This window comes from Papio anubis, chromosome 13, assembly GCF_008728515.1.
Source record: "Papio anubis isolate 15944 chromosome 13, Panubis1.0, whole genome shotgun sequence".
Lineage (NCBI taxonomy): Eukaryota > Metazoa > Chordata > Mammalia > Primates > Cercopithecidae > Papio > Papio anubis.
In genome coordinates, this window is record NC_044988.1 from 100505083 (window position 1) to 100527072 (window position 21990).

Genomic DNA, 21990 nt, shown 5'->3' on the forward strand with positions numbered 1-21990 from the left:
TTCTGGGGTGGTGTGTCCCATCTACAACTGAAGGGTTAAGGCCTAAAACTTAGGGGTTGAAGGCAAGAGAAAAAACAGATGTCAAGAGCCAGTGTTGGGCTTCCAGGGTCCTCTATGGGATTCCTGTTCATTTTCATCAAAGAAAGTCTAGTTGATATGCAGTTGTTGGCCTAAGTGTTATTGAGGAGTTAATTTTACTGTTGAATTACACCAGAACATTTGTCATATGAAATAACTGTAAATATGACTGATTATTGCCTACTGTATTATGGTTCTCTCCAGAGACACAGGAACCAATAGAGTCTGTCTATCGGAATAGACATCCTAAATGTGTATCTTTTGAAGAGATTGATTATAAGGTATTGGCTCCTGAGATGATGGAGCCTGAGAAGTCCCACAGTCTGCTCTCTGCCAGATGGAGACCCAGGAAAGCTGCTGGTGTAGTTTGAAGGCCTGAGAGCTGAGGGCCAGTGATGTGGATTCCAGTCTGAGTCTGAAGGTCTGAGAACCTGGAAGGCTGAGGGAAGGAGAAGATCCATGTCCCAGGTCAAGCAGTCAGGCAGAGGGAGGGTAAATCCAACCTACCTTTTTCTGTCTTTTTGTTCTTTTTTTTTTTTTTTTCTTTTTTTGAGACGGAGTCTCACTCTGTCGCCTATGCTGGAGTGCAGTGGCGTGATCTCGGCTCACTGCAAGCTCCGCCTTCCGGGTTCACGCCATTCTCCTGCCTCAGCCTCCGGAGGAGCTGGGACTACAGGCGCCCGCCACCACGCCCAGCTAATTTTTTCTATTTTTGGTAGAGACTGGGTTTCACTCTGTTAGCCAGGATGGTCTCGATCTCCTGACCTCATGATCTGCCCGCCTCGGCCTCCCAAAGTGCTGAGATTACTCTGTCTTTTTGTTCTAATCAGGCCCTGCCAGCCAAAGTGGGGAGGGCCATCTGCTTAGGCAGTTCACCAATTCAAATGCTAATCTCTTCTAGAAACACCCTCACAGACACACCTGGAAATATCTGGGCATCCTGGGGGCCTAGTCAAGCTGACACATACAGTTCACCACCACACTTGGGGAATACGAAAGTAACTTAGACATTAAATTTGATTTTGGTGTTGCTGTAAAGAATATAGATCTTGGCCGGGCGCGGTGGCTCAAGCCTGTAATCCCAGCACTTTGGGAGGCCGAGACGGGCGGATCACGAGGTCAGGAGATCGAGACCATCCTGGCTAACACGGTGAAACCCCGTCTCTACTAAAAATACAAAAAAAAAACTAGCCGGGCGAGGTGGCGGGCGCTTGTAGTCCCAGCTACTCGGGAGGCTGAGGCAGGAGAATGGCACAAACCCGGGAGGCGGAGCTTGCAGTGAGCTGAGATCCGGCCACTGCACTCCAGCCCGGGCTACAGAGCAAAGACTCCGTCTCAAAAAAAAAAAAAAAAAAAAGAATATAGATCTTATGCACCAGCTTGTAGGAGAGGTGGCAAACAAAGAGGACAGCTTTTACCAGGTTGCCTTTGAAAGCAAAACTCTGCTTTGCTGTTTTTGTTTTCAAGTGGCTGCATGGCCACTGAGCTAGCCCTTTCCTGCCATCACCACAGTGCCACTTAGTGAACAGTTTCTCCAAGGTTAACTGTAGCTGCTCTTGTTCAGTTAATATGTAGTTCTGGATTAATATGCCACATCTGTCACTTAAAGGAAGAAAAAGAGCAGTTCCGTTTAGAGATCCCATTGCTCTTCTAAGGACAGCAGTCATTTCTAACAAGTAGAGGGAAGAAATCTTCTGGTTCCATTTGTCCTTTGTGTGTGTTGAAAACCTTGACAACAAAACAAATTGGTACTGAATGGTTTGAAGAAATAAACATTAACTCCCCTTTAGTATTTCATTTCTAGGGTTTCAAGCCTTGGTAACAATTACCAGGAACTTTGCTTTCGTGGGGTACAGCTCTAGGCTGCTGACAGGATATTCATACCGGAGGAGCCTATACTTTTATAGCCAGTTCCAACTGCCCCAGAGATATCTTGGATAAACACTGGCTCCTCCACTGCCTCCTAATCCCTGCTGGGTTTTACACTGTGGGGAGGTTTAGACAACTTGTTTTCTTTCCCTTTTAGCCCTTCTCTCTACACTCGCCTCCAGCTGCCTTCTTCCCCCACCCCCAAATGTAATGTGATCTCCTAGGCCTGCTCTGCTGCTTTCGCAGATTCTTTTAGTCTTAGAGAAAGAGAGGAAAATATTAACCACTGGTTTACCAATTCAAAGTTAACAACACTTTAAACAAAAGGAGCTTGCCAATAACCAGGCTTGGGCTTTTTCTTTTATCAGTTCCTCCTGCTTGGCTGAGTTTTTACCTCATTATAAATCTTATCACACAGATAATAAATTTGAAGGGTTTAGGGTTTTTACAGCATTGCTATTTTTGATTGCAACAAAGCTGTAACATTGCTATTTTCCATTTATTTGTTTTATAGATACCTTAATCTTTCTTCAATATTCAGTTTAAAAACAAGACGTACAGTGATTTAAAATAAAATTATTTGGTATTTATTTTAAAAATTAAGGTAAAGGGACAGAGACATTTCATGAAACCATGGCAAAATCTCTTTAAGTTGAATTCAAGCCCTTAGAGTTTAATAAGAATATCCCAAACAATTTTTGCTTAATAATATTTCTGTTTATCATTAAACCTTAAGGTACAGTGTTGTAACTGGATTTAAGAATTTAGAGTTTTGTTGTTTCTTCACCACCAGCGAAATGAAGATTTAAAACCTATAGTTTGCAACAAATTTTAGTTTTTCAGCCTAGTGTCCTAAAATTTGTCTGTCATGGGTACCTAGTAGGTGTCATGCAATGGGAAAGGGATCTAACAAGGGAGTTTGAAGATAGGGGTTTTCCTTGCCCTGCCACTAACTTGCTGTGTGACCTAGTGCAAGTTATATAACCTATCTGTGTCACAGTTGTCTGAACTGCAATACGGGGAAAATAAATTCTTAAAATGACAATAAAAAGATTTATTTTATTTATTTAATTTTTGGAAACAGAGTCGGCGCAATCTCGGCTCACTGCAACCTCCACCTCCTGGGTTCAGGCGATTCTCCTGCCTGAGCTTCCTGAGTAGCTGGGATTACAGGCACACGCCACCATGCCCAGCAAATTTTTGTATATTTGTAGAGATGGGGTTTCGCCACGTTGGCCAGGCTGTGCTCAAACGATCTAGCCGCCTGAGCCTCCCAAAGTGCTGGGATTACAGGCATGAGCCACCACGCCTGGCCAAAAAATATATATGTATATTTTAAGTGAAGATGTGTAAGGACTAAAGGAGCCCAAAGGAGACAGTAGGGGATAAGAAAGGCAAAGAGAGGGGTAATAGATTTAGCAGAACCAAGGATGCCAAAACCTAACCTCTTCTGAGAGAGACCCTGATTAAGAGTGACCTGGTTTGCCTGTAAGAATCTGGGGAAAGCTCAGAAATTAGAGACATTAGTGCCACAGAAAGCAGGGGGTGAGGCCTGAAGCTGAAATCAAGGGGATCAATTGAAAGCCTGTAAAAAGAGAGTTTAGATTCTTCAAACCCCTCTCCAACCCCATATAGTCAGATGACCACCTCTCCTTCCCACCTACAGGAGACCAGAGGTATTGTGTTGAGAAATGCCCTGTAGAGGCTCTGGACTCAGGAGCCTGACCCCCAGCATGGGTCCAGGTAGGCCATTGGCTGAAAAATAGTTGAGTGGGCAAAGAGCAGATTTTTTAAAAGTCTGCATATTGAATTCCCAGCCCTCTTCTAATACCTGCTAGCCAGAGGCCTAATAGAGAAGAGATTGAAATATTCTTTTCTAGGGGGAAAAAGTTGAATGACCCTAGAGAAAAGCCCTGTAGATACCAACTTTTAGGGATTCTCTTGAAAAAGCGAGTTCACCATCTCCTTTCACTGAAGCCTTCCAGTGGCTGTGCCCCTTCCACGCATACACAACTAACAGTCATCTTTTTAGTTGTTCATTCATAGAGAGTGAATGGCCAGCCAAATTTCTCTAAGCATTAGAGGAAAGTCTCTAACCTGATATTAATAGATAAAGGGTAAAACAAATAGCAGAAAATAGGAACTTGGTAGAAATAAAGACAATGCAGGCAACAGAAGAAGAGTGCAAAAGAACAATTCAGACTGGGTGCCGTGGCTCACGCCTCTAATCCCAACGCTTTGGGAGGCCAAGGTAGGCAGATCACCTGCGGTCAGGAGTTTGAGACCAGCCTAGCCAACATGGAGAAACCCCATCTCCACTAAAAATAGAAAAATTAACCGAGTGTGGTGGCAGACACCTGTAATCCCAGCTATTGGGAGGCTGAGGAAGGAGAATTGCTTGAACCTGAGAGATGCAGGTTGCAGTGATCCGAGATTGAGCCATTGCACTCCAGCCTGGGTAACAGAGTGAGACTCTGTCTCAAAAATAGTAAATAAATAAATAAAGCTATACATTTCCCACAAAACACTGCTTTAAAAAAAAGAACTACTCTTTGCTATCCTCGGAGAGAGAGATTGCAAATGTCAGAAAACAGGATGCTTTTAAAAACAGTAACAATCAGAATAAGAATGAATTATTTTTCTTTTATTTATTTTTTTCTTTTTTCTTTTTTCTTTTTTGAGACATGGTCTCTCTTTGTCACCCAGGCTGGAGTGCAGTGGCAAGATCACAGCTCATTGCATTCCCAACCTGCCTCAGCCCCTGAACAACTGGGACTACAGGCACGCACCACCACACCTGGCTAATTTTTTGTAGAGAGATGGGGTCTCACTATGTTGCCCAGGCTGGTCTTGAACTCCTGGGCTCAAGTGATCCTCTTGCCTCAGCCTCCCAAAGGGCTGGGATTACAGGCGTGAGCTACCATGCCCAGCAAGAATGAATTGTTTAATATTAAAAACATTATGGCCCAAATTTAAAATCCAACAGAAGATGTGGAAAATTGTCTCAGAATGTATTGGGTTGGTACAAAAGTAATTGGGGCTTTTGCCATTTTAATGACAAAAGCCGTGACTACTTTTGCACCAACCTAACAGAACATAAAGACAAAGACATGGACTATTGAGAGAACTATAAGAGAGAACAGGTAAGAAAATTAGAAACTCTCGGGAGGCTGAGACAGGAGAATTGCCTGAACCCAGGAGGCAGAAGTTGTGGTGAGCTGAGACCACGCCATTGCACTCCAGCCTGGGCAACAAGAGTGAAACTCTGTTTCAAAAAAAAAAAGAAAGAAAAAGAAAAGAAAATTAGAAACTCAATCCCAGGGCTTTAATATCCTTTTTGTAGGAATTCCACAATGAAACTGAAAAAAATAATGATAACAACAAAGAAACAAATGGAGGAGAAGTTAGGAGACATTAAATGTAAGGAAAAATTTCAGAGTTTAGTGAAGTGAGTATTTTCCAAAACTGAATGACATAAATCTCTGAATTTATGAGTGCCCAGAATAATATATGAAAGAGACTCACTCCAAGCCATATCATTGTGAAAGTTCAGAACACCAAGAATATTAGAAGATCCTAAAAGTTTCCAAAGAGAAAAAAAGCAAGTCATTTTCAGGAACCAGAATGGGACTGCATCTCTAAACAATACTTACTGGAAACTAGATAGTAGTAGATAAATGCTTTCAAAATTCATTTGGGAAAATTATTTTCAACCTGGAATTCTATACCCAGACAAACTGTCAGGGTAGAAGAAAGGTATTTTTTTAGACATGCACCCTCCCGCCCCACCTCTGTGAAGCTACTGGATGATGAATTCCAGCAAAATGAAGAATTTAAGTCAATAAGTAGAACTGAGAATATTTGAAATGTTTTAGTGATTGGAAAAAATATCACTAGATGTTTGACAGATCTTTGAAGTATTTGAGGGACAATGGTAATAGGTATATAGAAGACTGGTTAAATGAAAACAAGGCAATATCTCTAGGATAAACAAAGTTGTATAATAAAGGAAACATTCATAGTATATTATTGGCTAAGCAGTGAACAATATTTACATCATCCTAGTAATGTAAACACTGACTATTGATTTATCCCCCAAATTGTGATTTTATTGTTTTGGGGGGTTATGGATGGTGATAGTATAATACTGCTGTCATAAGTTAATAGATAATGGATAAATCTAATGAATTCAGAAAGAGCAAGTGATGTTATTAGCTAAAATCTGAAGGAGGCTGTCTCTGGGGAAACAGACAGGGGAATGGGATTGCTGTTTTTTATTACCAGATTTTTACAAGATTATTTTTAGCCTTTTTTATGAGACTTTTAGTACTGTTTGAGTTTTAACCATGTTATGTATATTACTTTGATTAAAAAGAAAAATTAATTTAAAAAAATGAGCATACTAATACTATTAATTCTTTCCTTCTAGAGAAAAATGTTTAGGTTTAGACTTGTTAATTATAAAAATATAGTAAAGTCTTACTGTAATAAGATTTTCTAGAAAGCGGATTTACTCTAAGGCAGTTCAGATTTGCTCCCCAGCTGAGAATTATAGCCTGGAAATACCAAGAGGACTAACAGAAAAATCATTGTCATTTGAAGGACAGTCATCTGTGCAGCCTGTGCACGAAATCTTGGGTCTGAATTAGGCCCCCATCCAAGATGCAGCAGTGTGGGGTTTGTGTTTTGCTGAAGCTGTGGTTGCAAACCTTTGCTTTAGGATGAAAGGTGGGGCTCTCTGTTACGTTTGAACCTTAGTTGCTACTCCTACCTCATAGCTAGTGTTTCTTTCTCATCATAGGATAAATTGATTTCCTTGTCTCTTGGAAAACCTCCAGACTGCTTTCTGGAATCATTTTCATATAGCATGTTTGTTAACTTGAGCTCTTGCCTGAGTCCCAGTAAGATGTAGGCAGGAACATAGACCTGATACAGGAATAATCCTCTTTTGGAAATAACAATAGCTACTGATTATCAAGCACCTTCTGTGCTTCGGGCACTCTCCATACATGATTCCTAATCTTCATAATAACCCTGTGAGATAACTGCTCTTATGACCACCTCCCATTTTTCAGATGAGAAAATCGAGGCTCTGAGAGGTGAAGTCATTGCCCATGGCCCCACAGTGACTGGCAGATCTGAGACTCAGCACTAGCCTTTGTCACACATAACTCATGACCAGCAGGTAGTGCTACCCGATTGAAAAAATGTGAGACTTAAAGGGATGCACATGTCCCTATACAGTGGCAAAAACTGGTATGACGGAAATGATTTTTTAAGCTATCTTATCCTTTAGTTGGACATACACTAGACCCACAGAGCTAGAGGACCTACCTGGCAGGCTCTCACTGGACAGTGTTTGCTGAATCAGAGAAAGTGGGCTTTGTTGGCATTTGCATGTGAAATAGTATGCACATACCTCAAGATCTTTGCTGTTCTCCCCATAAAGCTACTAGCTGTGCTGGAAACAGTGAAGGTGTCATCCAGACCTGGGGTCATCTGGTCCTGGGGTCTCAAGCCAGGCCTCCTGTCAGGTTCATCTGTCTCTGTTCCACCTGCACTCACACCCAGTCCTGCTGCTGAGAGATGGGAGCATCCGCATCCTGAATCCTGCCTCCTTCCCTTGACCCACTTCTATGGTGGGTGCCTGCCCAGCTTTTCAATAGGACTAAATTCCAAATTAAAAAAAAAAAATTCAGTCTCTCTCCTCTAATCTTCTAAGAAGAGTCTTCTTTTGGTAACTTGTTCTAGAGTTATGCGTATCTTAAATTCTGAAATTGCTTTCAAATGAATTAAATTTTAGAAATATCCATTCCTGTTTGTCCTACTCCCAGTGAAAATAAGCAACTCTTCCCTCTTCCAAAACAGCGGATTTCTTTTCTTTTTTTCTTTTTTTGAAACGGAGTCTTGCTCTGTTGCCCAGGCTGGAGTGCAGTGGCGCAGTGTTGGCACACTGCAGCCTCCACAGGTTCAAGTGATTCTCCTGCCTCAGCCTCTCGAGTAGCTGGGATTACAGGTGTGCACCACCACGCCTGGCTAATTTTTGTATTTTTAGTAGAGACGGGATTTCCCCTTATTGGCCAGGCTGGTCTTGAACTCCTGACCTCAGGTGATCCACCCACCTCGGCCTCCCAAAGTACTGGGATTACAGGCGTGAGCTACCGCTCCTGGCCCCCAAACAGTGGATTTCCATCTTACATATGCATGCAGATCAACTTCAGATCCAGCCCACTGCACATATCCTGATTCTAGACTAGAAACCAAGACTCTGCATTTTAAGCAAGCCCCACATTATTCAAAATAGATTGTCCATGGATTATACTTTTAGAAACATTGTTCAGATCCCTTTAATGTAATTGGGGATTTTATCCTTTCCTTCTTAATATTCTTTTTTTTTTTTTTTTGAGATGGAGTCTTGCTCTGTCGCCCAGGCTGGAGTGTGTTGGCGCGATGTCTGCTCACTGCAACTTCCGCCTCCCAGGTTCAAGCAATTCTCTGCCTCAGCCTCCCGATTAGCTGGGATTACAGGTGCCCGCCACCATGCCCAGCTAATTTTTTTGTACTTTTAGTAGAGATGGGGTTTCACCGTCTCAAAAAAAAAAATTCTTAAATAGCTCTAGTTCCCTGAATTACTTTCTCCTAAGACATGTTTTCCCAACAGTTAATGTTATTTATTTCATCTTCTGATCTTATTTATATTATCCACCTCTCACTTAAATTGGAAATTTTCTGCCATTTTACAAAGTTCAAGACCTTCCTCCTTTACTATCTCCTGGCTGTGTGAACTTGGACAGAATACTTCCCCCTCTCCCTCCAGTCAGTTCTTACCTGTGAAATGGAATTAAACTATACAAAATCATTAGGTTGCTATGAGGCTTAAGAGTGACTGGCACATATTACATGCACATTAAAAGTGTATTTCTTCCCAAACTAATGCAACATAGCAAACAAGTTAGTTCACAGTCTTTAATTTCTTTCCTTTCCCTTTCTTTCTTTTTAAAAAGTCTTTTTAGCTAATGGCTTTTAGGTCTTAGGCTGATTAGAAGGAATCCTTCTTGGGGTGTTCTTTTGGTAAGAAGATTGAAGCTCTCCTTTATTTGCTTATAACAAAATGCTCTTCATATCTGGCAAGTGAGTTTCAAAAGCATCAAAACTTGGATCTGGAGAGACTAGGCCAGGTTTGATACGGTAGTGTAGAGTTTGGCAGTTTTTTCAGTATTCATTGCCACTAATTTAGGGTTTTGTTAGATCTGTTGATGTATGGTTTTATAACTAAAAAAGATTTGGATACAGTTTATAAGCATTATTCATTTTAAGAGGATAAGATCATTTTAGACTCAGGAGCAGCATATTAGTAATAATAATTAGCTTTAAAAAATAAACTTATATACCAATATAAAGTACAGCACAAGGCAAGCAAATATCTGGGCCTGTATTAACAGACGGTATTGAAGGATATGGCTAGAATTTCCAAAATGCCTAATAATGTGTAATTCCTGGCATTAAGCTGCCAATTTGAATATGGCCCTTTAATATGAAATGCTGTATAATGAAAGACTTTTTTATTGTCTGAAACAAGGCCCCTGAACTTTCCAAAAGGGCAACAAAACAGACAGATAATGTATTTTTTCACTTGTTGGTATTGGTGGCACCCTTTTGAGTTATTTTTGGCATTATGTGTAGAGGTTGAAAGATTCAAGACAACACCAAACACGTTAGCAGTCACCACATGCAGGCCGTCCAGCAGAATAACAGCGCCTCCCAGATCATAGAAAGCATCCAGAGTCACTGCACCCATCCCCTGGGGACCCTGTCGTCCTGCATCTCCAGATGATGGGAGCTGCAAACTTCCCTGATGGTGCCCTCTTGGATGCTCATGAGGCCTGATCTAGTACCACGACTCTAGCAGTAGGTCCATTCAATTGCAGTAAAAATGCATGTTGTATGTTCATCAGAATTTGGCAGGACACACGTGAAAAGTTAATGACATCCTGGCCGAGAACCCCTGTGATATACACTAGTCACATCCAGTCCAGTTGGAGTTTTTATGTGCTGTTTTTGGCAGAGCTAGGTGAAGATCTTGTTACTTAGCCATTCCTGATGTACTCAAGATACTCGGGTTTTTGTCCTTACCGGATAGGCTAGAAAGTAGCCAGGGTCTCATAACCAAGGCTTTCTCTGAAACATATAATGACAATGCTAGTTATTTGACCAAAGATATCCAGTGCTTTAATCCACTTGGAATTTATTCTTGGTGTGAAGGGGCAACATCATCCACTGGTCAGGAGCCTGATCCTTGGAGCCAGGCAGACCTGGGTTGAGTCCATCTTCGCCTGTTTCCAGCTGTGGGCAAGGTGTTTGACTTCTCTGAGCATCTGTGGGGTTTGTTTGTTTGTTTGTTTGTTTGTTTGCTTGTTTTTTTAACCTGAAGAATTGGGATAATCTGTTTCCTCACAGGATAATTGCGCAGATGCAGTAATGAAGGTAACATGGCACACGGGAAGAGCTCGGTACATGTCAGCTCTTACTCTTCGTGGCTAGAAGATGTGGACTAAACTTCCCCCTTTTGCAGTTTTGTGATTAACACCATTTATGAAATAAATAAATGAAATAAATTCCTTTTCCTGTCATGAGGGGAACTTACCAGATTTTACTGAATTATTTGGTGCCATTGGGTTCCTTACTGTTTCCCTCTGACCTAGATTTCTGGGTCTGTGCCAATAACACGATTGTGATTGCTGCTACTTTATAACATTGTCTGTGGTCAGTCCAAACAAGAGTTTAAAAGAATTGAATGAAATGGATTTTAAATAATGATTCCTCCCCACCCTCACCCCGTGGCACTCGGCCAAAGGAAGGGGAAAAGTTCTCTGTTAAAGAAAATGAATCAGAGAAGAGGCTCAGACCCTGCATCTGAAAATTCTCATTGTGGGGACTAAGGCTTCTCACTCTGAACTCACACCCGTCTGTTCGCAGCCTGACCTCACATCCTGGTCTGGGTGTGCGGCCTGACCGGAGTGTCGTGCGCCCGTGTGGTTGTCCTGTGGGTGCCAGCTCTGACTTCCTCCCCAGACACCCACTGCCTCAGCCTTAATCACAGGACGCGCGTTGAGTAGAAATGAGACCAGTTAGTATTGGTAACTGCAGAGGAATTTGCATTTTCACCAGCGTCCTCGTCCTCGGGTCAGAGGGTTTGCCTGGCACCGCGCACTGGGAAACTCGCCAAATGCGGTGCAGGTTGGGGACGCCCCAGGACGCGGTGGAGTTGCGCGCGGCTTCTAAAGTGGAGTGGAGCAGGCCTGCATCCTCCCCGCCGGGGTTGGGACTTCGCTTCCAGGCGGAGAAAGACCTCCTCCGGCCGCGCGCGGCCTTCCCCCTGCGAGGATCGCCATTGGCCCGGGTTGGCTTTGGAAAGCGGCGGTGGCTTTGGGCCAGGCTCGGCCTCGGGAACGCCGGGGGCCCCAGGGTGTGGACGGGCGCGGCCAGGAGGGGGTTAAGGCGCAGGCGGCGGCGGGGCGGGGGCGGGCCTGGCTGGCGCCCTCTCCGGGCCCTTTGTTAACAGGCGCGTCCTGGCGAGGCGGAGACGCGGCCGCGGCCATGAGCGGGCGCGGGCGCGCGGGGCTGCGGTGAGGGCGGCCTGGCGGGGCCGGGAGCGCCCGGGGGGGCGCGCAGGCCGAGCCGGGCCTGAGCCGGGCCCGCAGACCGAGCTGGGAGAGGGGCTCTGCCCCCCGACGTCGCTGGCGCGGGAAAATGTTGGAGATCTGCCTGAAGCTGGTGGGCTGCAAATCCAAGAAGGGGCTGTCCTCGTCCTCCAGCTGTTATCTGGAAGGTAAGCCCGGGCCGCGCGGGTTGGGCTGAGTAGCCGCGCGCCCTCCCGCTGCTGCTGGGCCCTTCCTAGGCCTCGCCGCCCGCGCTCCCTCCTGCGCCCTCCCTGGGGCTTCTCTTTTTCTCCTTTCTCTTCTCCTTTCTTCTCCTCTTCTATTCTCCTCTCTTCTTCTCCTCTTTTCTTTTCTCTTCTCTGTCTCTCTCTCTCTCTCTCTCTCTCTCTCTCTGTCTCTCTCTCTCTTTCTCTCTGTCTCTTTCTCTTTCTCGCGATGGCCCCTAGGCACCGCCGGCGGAGCGTGGCCCCCAGCCCCGGCGCCAGCCCCGGGAGAGCCACGCCGGATGGTGACGGCGGCGTCCGGGGCCCCACACTGCGGGCTCCCCTGAAAAAGTTTGAGAAAGTGAACTCGACAGGCCTTAACATCCCTGGGATCCCACGTTATGGAATTTCCACCGTTAATTGGAACTGTGTGTTAAAAAGATCGACCCGTGTTTGTGAAAACATGCGATTTCCATTAAGCATCATGTACACAAGGAACACCACTCTACCATTTATGGATACAGAATTTCAAGTGATCTTTCCGTCTCCCCCACCCCCATCTTATCTGCAGACCACGAAGAGGTCTTAGGAATTCGCTGACTTTTCAGGGGAAGAGAGAGAGATCATAGCCCATTTAAGAAGGCGTTTCCAAGGAGTCCCCCAGAGTACTGGGGTGTCATGTTCGGTTCCTTAAGTGAAGCTCAGGGCCACGGTGGCTTCACTTTTGCGTTCTTTCTACCTACTCTCCTTTTTTAATTACATCTGTTTTATTTTATTTTTCTTTCCTGTTGTAGTCTTTAGTTTTCTAAATGGAAAAAAGTAAATTAAGAGTTGTGGGTCTTCACTTTCGCTGCTTCTAGGTGGCTATGTAATTGATCTGATTTGAGACTGGTGCTCCCAGATCGTTGCCTTCAGCAGAAAGACTGTGCTTTAGAGATGGAGTGGCACTTGTTCTTCACAGTTGTTTTCATTTAAGACTTAAAATATAAGAGTAGAAATGTGGCCGGGCGCGGTGGCTCACGCCTGTAATCCCAACACTTTGGAAGGCCGAGACGGGTGGATCATTTGAGGTCAGAATTTCGAGACCAGCCTGGCCAACATGGTGAAACCCCATTTCTATTAAAAATACAAAAAATTAGCCAGGCTTGGTGGTACACGCCTGTAATCTCAGCTACTCGGGAGTCTGAGGCAGGAGAATTGCTTGAACCCGGGAAGTGGAGGTTGCAGTGAGCCAAGATCGCGCCACTGCACTCCAGCCTGGGTGACAGAGCAAGACTCTGTCTCAGTAAAAAAAAAAAAAAAAAAAGAGTAGAACTGTGAAGCTCACTTTAGAGCAAGTAGAATTTCTGCTAGAATGCCATGGTTTTCTTTTTTTAAAAGCAGGAGAAATAAACAGAGGCCTCATTAATTTTATAACCTATTTTTCTTTCCTTAACCTCTGACTGTACCCTGAATGCCTGCTTGGAGTCACATATGCAGCTCACACTAGTGATGTGGATGAAACGTGTTTGCCCTTCTTGCCACAGTTTGTGTACCTCACTCCTCTTCTCTTTCTGGGATTCCAGGGGGCTGAATGGCCCAGAGAAGGCTCATCTAGGTGGAGTGGGCTCACGGAGCCTAGCATTTGGAGGGTGGAGATGGTTTATTTGTCCCTAAAAGTTGACGTCTGAGGAGTCCAAATCATCTTCAGTTAATACATCGCTTATTTTTTCCAAGTTGCTCAAAATTCTGAGCACATTCTCATTTACATCTGTAACAAGTTAGTGTTAGGCATCATCGTCTCCACTTTGCAGATGGGTGCCTAAGGCGGGGATGAATGGACTTTTGTAACTGCAAAGCTGGAGCAAAGTTTAGGTCACGGCTTTGCCACGCATTGTTTTGTTTTCCTGGGAGTAAACTGGAGATTTAGTATGGACCTGGCTGGTTTAATTATTGTTTTGGGGAAAAATCTAAAACATCTTATTCCAACATGTCTTGAAATGAATTATAATGTTGACTCTCAGGTCTCAAAAAAAAAAAAAAAAAAGTTCTAGTACAGCAGACTACCTTGAGTTAAGCCTTCATCTAGGAAGGTGTCACTCTGGGAATTCTTTCTTACTGAGTTTTCTTCTTTTCGTTGTTATATTTAATTAGAGAAAGTAAATAGAATTATTTTGTAGTTGGTAGAATTTAACAAGCCTCAGTGATTGTCTCTTAAAGACTGAAAGTGCTATTTGTCTTTTGGGCAAAATAGTTCCTAACATCTGGAAAAGTAATCCAGGCTTTCCACTTTCACTGACAGCCTAAATCAGCCAATCAGTGTCAGTCAGTCAGTGTTTATTGACGCCCACTCAGGGTCCCAGGCATCCCATGTCAGGGAGAGAATTGAATGAGATCAAGTTTTTCATCGTTCTATCAAAGAAGCTTCCACCATAAATGTAGTTTGATGGTGCGTGCTACCTGCTACTCAGCCTAGCTGTCAAAGCAACATTGGTAAACATAAAGATGGCTAACAATTATTAAATGCTTACTGTGTGCCAAATACTGTTTCATTACTCTATGTGATCTAATATACTTATCTTTCATGATAGCACTATGATTATTTCCATTTTATAGATGAGGAAACTGAGTCATCAAAAGGTTAGGTAACTTGTCTAGGGTCACAGTGTCAGTGAGTGGGGGTACTGGGATTTGAACTCATGCTGTCTGGCTCGGGAGAGCCCACTTTTAGCCACTGGATGCTCTACTGATTGTGACAATTTGTCTTTTTTGGAATTCACTGTGGTTTTTAAAATGGTATCTCCAGAAACTCCTCCAATTAATCCCTGAAATATAAGGGTAGTCTCTTTCTCTCTTCTAGAAACCTGATCCTGGCAAAATGATTAGCTTTAGCAGTAGGATTAAATTTTTTTAAATGTATATAAAAATACCTGTATGTAAGAAATCCTAAAAGGGTATTTAGTGATAAGTAATTCCCTCTACTATTCAGTTTCCCCTCCTAGAGGTAATCACCCTGGAGTTTTATGTGTGCCCTTCTAGAAATACTGTGTGCACATATAAGCATTTATAACATGTGAATTTTGCTCTCCAGCTTTTTGTGAAGATGCGTGTTTATAGCAGTATCTATTTGCCAGGAGCACATTTAGCTTTGCAATCTTTGGTCTACTTTGAACACTGAATTATCTGATTATTTCTTTCCCCTGAAGACATCAAAGAAAACATGAACACTAGCCTTTTGAATTCAGGGTTTTCTTTTCATTTTATTTTCATTTGTTCATGTGTTTGTATTTACATACATTGTGCATGAATATTGTACATGTATGTGACAGTTGTGTACTGTAGAATCAAACACTTGTCTGTGAACTGCACTCTTCTTGAACTTTTTGTTGTTGTTGTTGTTGTTGTTTTTGGAAATAGGATCTTGCTCTGTCACCCAGGCTGGACTGCAGTGGCACAGTCACAGCTCACTGCAGCCTTGAGCTCCTGGGCTCGAGCAGCCCTCCTACCTCAGCTCCCCAAGTAGCTGGGGCTGCAGGCATGCTACCTGGCTAATTTAAATTTTTCTCTTTTTTTTATAGAGACAGAGTCTCACTATTTTCGCTAGTTTGCCCAGGCCAGGCCAGTGTTGAACTACTGGCCTCAAGTGATCCTCCCACCTTGGCCTCCCCAAAGTGCATCCCTACAGGCATGAGCCACTGCCCTCAGCCTGAACTTTTGAAAGTTATTTTAAGGGCCCACTTTTAAATGCTTCTTTTCAGCAGCTAACTTTCCAGCGGATGCTTCATGTGGTGCCAGCCCTACAGATTCGCTTTTAGAACTTGAGCTTTGGAGAAGCTTATGCTTGCTTTCTGCTCTCTCCTGAGGTCATCAGATACTTCCCTTGTTCAGTAACAAAAGAAGTGAGACTCTTTCTGTTACCTAATAAAAGGCCAGTCCGTCCATTTCATTTTGGGTGCTATTAACATTGCTGACCATTTACGATGTCACAGGCCCCGGCCTGAGCAGCTCACGTACAGCCTCACTTCATGTTCATATCAGCGCTCTGAGGTTTTTAGAGAAGAGGAAAGGCACCCGTTTAGGTGGCAGTACTTTTCAATTTGGAGGCAGGAGATGCCAGTTTTCCTCTGACCTCTCTGAGTTTCCATGTTTTTACCTCTAAGACAGAGAGACCATCCTCTGTTCAGCCACCTTAGAGGATTGTTTTGAGGGTCTATAAGATGATTGAAGGAAAGCTCTGAAACCGATAAGAGTTAAATGTATGTTTGTATTATGTTGATACGAGATTCCTCTGAGATGCTCTTTAGTCCAGGCAGGTTTATGGCTCCCACAGTGTTCTAGGGTCCCATTCTTCTGCACAGGCAGGCAGTTCCTGAGCCAGCCAGCCTGGACCCAGATGCCATCTGTGCTCTTGGCTGGTCTTGCGCATTCACTGAGGTTCACTGTACCTTGGTGTTCCCATTTCTAAAATAAGGCCTGTAGTGATCCCTACCTCACTGAGTTGTTGAGAGACTTCATGTAAATTGTTTAGCTGAGAGCCTGGCACGGAACAAGAGCCTAGCAGAAAAGTAAGTTGTTATTTTGAGCAAATATTTAGCAGCCTAAAATGGTGGCTTTACCAGTTTCTCTAATAGTTGAAGTGATGATAGAATTGAGCTGATTCCACCCATAATTTTTCTTGTTAATGAAACGGTGTGTTTCTAAGTTTGTTTTGATGCATATAATTAATACTTCCTGTCCTTGATTTTTGACTGAAAAATTTCTTCTCTTCCTCTAACCCTCTGTTATTCCCATAGTGAATATTTTAAATGTGGAAGAGAAATTCCCATTGGCTCATGGTTGGCATTTTATTTCTCCTGTCCAGAGACAATATTTCCACAGCCTCAAACGTGAAAACTGAAAATCTGGTGCTACTTATCACCTTGTAAAATCAAGTCATTGTAATCATGCCAGTATAATCACTGATCTGAAATAAAAGCAGAAAAAAAAAAAATAAATGGATAGCTTCTTTAAATATGTAAGAACTAAAGATCAAATGGGACATTGGAAGACCTTGACTTTTCCTCCATAATGGTGGATCTTAATTAAACACACAGAAGAACAATGTATAAAATAAGTTCATAGGTTTATTCTTCTTTAGTGTCACTTTTTAAAACTATCTCTTTTTTTTTTTTTTAATTTAAAAAAATAGAGATGGGTCTCACTATGTTGCCCAGGCTGATCTCGAACTCCTAAGCTCAAGCAATCCTCCCACCTCAGCCTCCCAAAGTGCTGGGATTACAGGCGTGAACCACCTCACTCAGCCTAAAACTGTCTCAAAAGTAGACAGCATAATGAACTCCCACGTACTTACTATATGGCTTTAACAATTATTAGCCTGGCCAGGCGCAGTGGCTCACGCCTGTAATCCCAGCACTTTGGGAGGCCGAGGTGGGCGGATCACCTGAGGTCAGGAGTTTGAGACCAGCCTGACCAACATGGAGAAACCCCATCTCTACTGAAAATACAAAATTACCCAGGCATGGTGACGCATGCTTGTAATCCAGCTGCTGGGGAGGCTGAGGCAGGAGAATCGCTTAAACCCAAGAGGCGGAGGTTGTGGTGAGCCAAGATTGCGCCACTGCACTCCAGCCTGGGCAACAAGAGTGAAACTCCTTCTCATAAAAAAAAAAAAAAACAAAAAAACCAAAAACAAAACAACAACAAACAACAATTACCAGCTTGTGGTCAGTCTTCTTTTCTTACATAGTGAAGTTACAGTTTCAAAGCTATTAGGAATAGCTTGCTAATTATAATTACTTAGTTTTGATAGTGTAACTTTGTCCTCAGATGAGTAGAGTGGTTACTCTGGAACAGGGGTGTCCAATCTTGACTTCCCTGGGCCACATTGGAAGAAGAATTGTCTTGGGCCACACATGAAATACACTAACACTAACGATAGCTGATGAGCTAAACAAAACAAATTCCACAAAAATCTCTTCTTTTTTTAATTTTTGAGATGGAATCTCACTTTGTCGCCCAGGATGGAGTGCAGTGGCACCATCTCAGCTCACTGCAAGCTCCGCCTCCTGGGTTCATGCCATTCTCCTGCCTTGGCCTCCCAAAGTGCTGGGATTACAGGTGTAAGCCACCGCACCTGGCCAAAAATCTCATGATGTTTTCAAGAAAGTTTGCAAATTTGTATTAGGCTACATTCAAAGCCGTCCTGGGCCACATGCAGCCTGCAGGCCATGGGTTGAACAAGCTTGCTCTAGAAATTGGTTTTTAGGCCAGGCATGGTGGCTCACGCCTGTAATCCCAGCACTTTGGGAGGCCGAGGCAGGTGGATCATTTGAGGTCAGGAATTCAAGACCGGCCTGGCCAACATGCTGAAACCCTGTCTCTACTAAAAATACAAGAAAGTAGCTCGGCGTGGTGGCAGGTGCCTGTAATTCCAGCTACTCAGGAGGCTAAGGCAGGAGAATCACTTGAACCCTGGAGGCGGAGGTTGCAGTGAGCCGAGATCTCGCCATTGCACTCCAGCCTGGGCAACAACAGCAAAAACTCCATCTCAAAAAAAAAAAAAAGAAGAAGAAGAAGAGGTTGGTTTTCAAATCCTACTTTCTTTTACCATGTTACACCATAAATATTTTTGTTACATTGCGTGTGTTGAGTACTGGCGATAGGGAAGACAGAGAGAAACAGGTGGGAAGAAGAGAGAGGGAGGAAGGGGAGACAGACAGAAGGGGGAGATCTATAGAGACAGAGACTGAGAGACAAAGACAAAAAGGTTGAGACAGGAAAGGGAAAAGAAACCAAGCTGGGAGGGAAAGAAGACTGACAGAAGGGGGACAAAGAGGAAGAGGATGGCCAGTGGGGCTGGGGTGGGTGGGTACGGAGAGAGAATGAGAGCAAGTGAAGCACAGGAGGCAGTTAGATGATGGGCAGGAAGCTGATGTATGGATGAGTAGCTGGAGGGAGAGGCCATCAGTAACCTCACGTCTCTGTTTCCATTCCTGCCCTCAAATGCCTTCATAATAGAGTCTACCTAATAAGGTTATAGGGATTCAGTGCAGATGAAGTGCTGGCGCTTGGTACGGAATCAGTCAGTATTAGCTATTATTCTTTCACGTGAAGTTGCATAAACTTTAACCTCATTACTCTTTTTTTTTTTTTTTTTTTTTGAGACGGAGTCTCGCTCTGTCACCCAGGCTGGAGTGCAGTGGCCGGATCTCAGCTCACTGCAAGCTCCGCCTCCCGGGTTCACGCCATTCTCCTGCCTCAGCCTCCCGAGTAGCTGGGACTACAGGCGCCTGCCACCTCGCCCAGCTAAGTTTTTGTGTTTTTAGTAGAGACGGGGTTTCACCGTGTTAGCCAGGATGGTCTCGATCTCCTGACCTCGTGATCCGCCCGTCTCAGCCTCCCAAAGTGCTGAGATTACAGGCTTGAGCCACCACGCCCGGCCATACTCTTAAATTCTCTATAGAAACCTAGTCTTTATCTGTCTTAGAAGCCCTCAAATGTAGCTAATAGTGTTGTACATTGAATACCTTAAAATTGTGTTTAAAGACAGGCCATGAATGGAATTAGGCATTGCTTTTTGAAGCCAAAATACCATGAGGTGGGGAGGGTCATGTTTATTTACCCGGATCAGCAATAAAAATACTGATGGCTAACAAGGCTTTCTGGGGAAATTGGGTAGCCCAGTGACTCTGGTGTCAGCTGACGCAGGAGTCCATGAAGACATATTAAAAGAAGAGGAAATGTGAAATGAACGCTTTCAAACCATCCATGGTTGGCAGCAGAAGGGGAGGCCTTTCAGTCTGTTGCAAATGGCCTGTGACAATAAAAATGCCTTTGTGGGTATTAGCAGGCTGACTCTGGACAGTTTGGATCTGTGGCCAGTGCAGGAATTCCCGGAACCTTTTGGGAAGGTGTCCGGAGACCTCACTGTGGTGTCTGTTAGGAATGTGGAGCAAATCCTATTTCTTTTGAAAGCACAGAGAACTGTGTTTTTACATTATACCTTTAGGATTTTGGCCATGGTTTATATTTCATTCAAAACAAATCATTGCATTCCCTAGGCTTTTATATAGGTTTTCCTGGTCAGATTGCATTTGTTTTTCAACTTTACTATCTGTCATTATTGCTATTCTTATTACAGGTTAACAGATTATTAAACTGCATTATTCAGTACCTTGTTGCTAAGGACAAACATATGCAGGGTGTTCTACATCTGAGTTCACCCAGCAGTGCTGTGTCGTTGCGTTGCACTGAGCAGGCACAGAAGGCTCTGAGATACGACGGCTTGGTCTCTACCCCACAGGAGTTTACATTGTGGTGGCAGAAGAGAAGGAGTGGTATAAGATAAGCGGAGGCACAGTTGTTCTGCAGTGAGCATCCCAGTGTCAGGTGCCACAGTTGGCATCCATGCAGAAATTCTCTGCATGCGGGATTCATTGAGCCCTCCCGACAACCCAACTAGGTTGATGCCATGCCATTGTTGCCCTGTTGTGCAGTTGAGAAACTGAGGCTCAGAAACAAACATCTTCAAGACATGCTGGTGCTGAGATTTGAACAAGGCCTGTCCACCAGAGCCCATGCTTATTGTACTGCAGGGGACATGTGAACAGATTGCTTACTGGGTGATAGATGCAGGATGGTGATAGAGACAGATAGCAGGTACCCCAATGGGTTAAAGGAGAAGCAACCTGTTGTGGGTGAGGTGATAGGAGGAGGAAGGACCAGTTAGAGAAGGTTTCTGGGAGATAGGGAGGCCAGGAAGAGCAGAAGTGGCTGGGGAGGGAACTCTCGGGAGAGTAAATGGTACTTGTCACAGTGCAGTCAGGAGAGGCAAGCAACAGGAGGCCTGGGGGATCTGAAAGGAGTTTGGGGAGGTTGGAGTGGAAAGCAGGGGTAGAGGGCCAGATGCTCCCAGACTCAACCCTGAAGGGCCTGGCATGCCTACTTCAGGAGCTCAGACTTTTACTATAGTGGTAGAAGGAATAACAACCCCAGCCATTTTTTGAGGGCCTGTGCATGCCTAGGCCCTCAAAAACATGTCCCATGTTAGCTACAAGCTGCCAGCTACCCTACAAAGCACATCATGATCCCAGCATTGCCCCCGATGACACTGCCAGTAAGTGGTAGCTGACCATTGGCAGACAGAGCCACCTCCCAAGCCCACGCTCTCTTCTGCCTCTCAGCTGGCAGCCATCTCTAGGGGATTTGAAGCAAGAGAGTGACCTGGTCAGGTCTGCATTTGAGAAAGATGGCCCTGATAGTAGGGAGTGGAGGTGGAATGGCCAAAGGGGGACCCAGCCAAGGGTGTGGTGGAACATGGAAAGGACAGAAGCGATGAGAGATTGAGGAGGAAAAGTGCCAAGATGCAGGGTGGGAACTGACAGAGGATGACTTCCAGCCTCGGTCCTGACATGGGCTTGAATGGCAGGTGTTCAGAATGGCCTTGAAGATAGTAGCATCTCTATCTATGAGTGGCTTCATACTCCCTTCCAGTAATTGGAGACTTTTTCACCATAGATTCTTAGAAGGTGACACATTTTTTCCCCCCCTTTCTGGTTGAGGGAGAGGGACAGGGACTGTGTATCTTCAGAAAGGTTAGTATTTGAGGCCGAGGCAGGCAGATCGCTTGAGGTCAGGAGTTCAAGACCAGCCTGGCCAACATGGTGAAACCCCGTCTCTACTAAAAATACAAAAATTAGCTGGGCATGGTGGTGCGCACCTGCAGTCCCATCTACTCGGGAGGCTGAGGCAGGAGATTCACTTGAACCTGGGAGGTGGAGGTTGCAATGAGCCAAGATTGCATCACCACACTCCAGCCACAGAGCCAGACTCTGTCTTTAAAAAAAAAAAAAAAAAGAGAGAGAGAGAAGTTAAGATTTGGAGTGTTGATAGGGATAGGAGTTAGGATGGAGAATTTTGGTTTTTAAAAATTGTCTGGCTAAGACATTGTCATGTAAAAGATTCCAGGGGAAATATTTAAACCTTGGACTAATTTAAATAACTTTATTTTTAAAGGAGGTTTCTCTAGAAACTCATTTAATATACTGCCTATAATGGCTATAAGTGGAAAGTAATAAAACTGCATTTATTTTAAAAGAAAATTGTATAATTTGGACTTCTCACTAATTTATCCCAGTCTCCTTTTTAGGCTCTTCCTGTGAGAATGCTAAGGTTTTATTGAGCCAATTCCTTAGTGCAAGAGT

The 21990-nt window shown here is 44.0% G+C and overlaps 1 protein-coding gene across 2 annotated transcripts in view; it reads left to right on the top strand.

The window, feature by feature from the left end:
* The window catches only part of ABL1 (ABL proto-oncogene 1, non-receptor tyrosine kinase), a 180738-nt gene that overhangs the window by 114304 nt on the left and 44444 nt on the right, over positions 1–21990 (top strand). The window contains exon 1 of one of the 2 annotated variants that reach the window (XM_031654641.1): positions 8504–11776. The exons of the other annotated variant lie outside the window; for it this stretch is intronic. Within the exon in view, the coding sequence (XP_031510501.1) occupies positions 11698–11776 (79 nt within the window). The 5' untranslated portion in view covers positions 8504–11697. Of the gene's footprint in view, positions 1–8503; positions 11777–21990 lie in introns of those variants that run through there. 2 annotated transcript variants of the gene reach the window in all.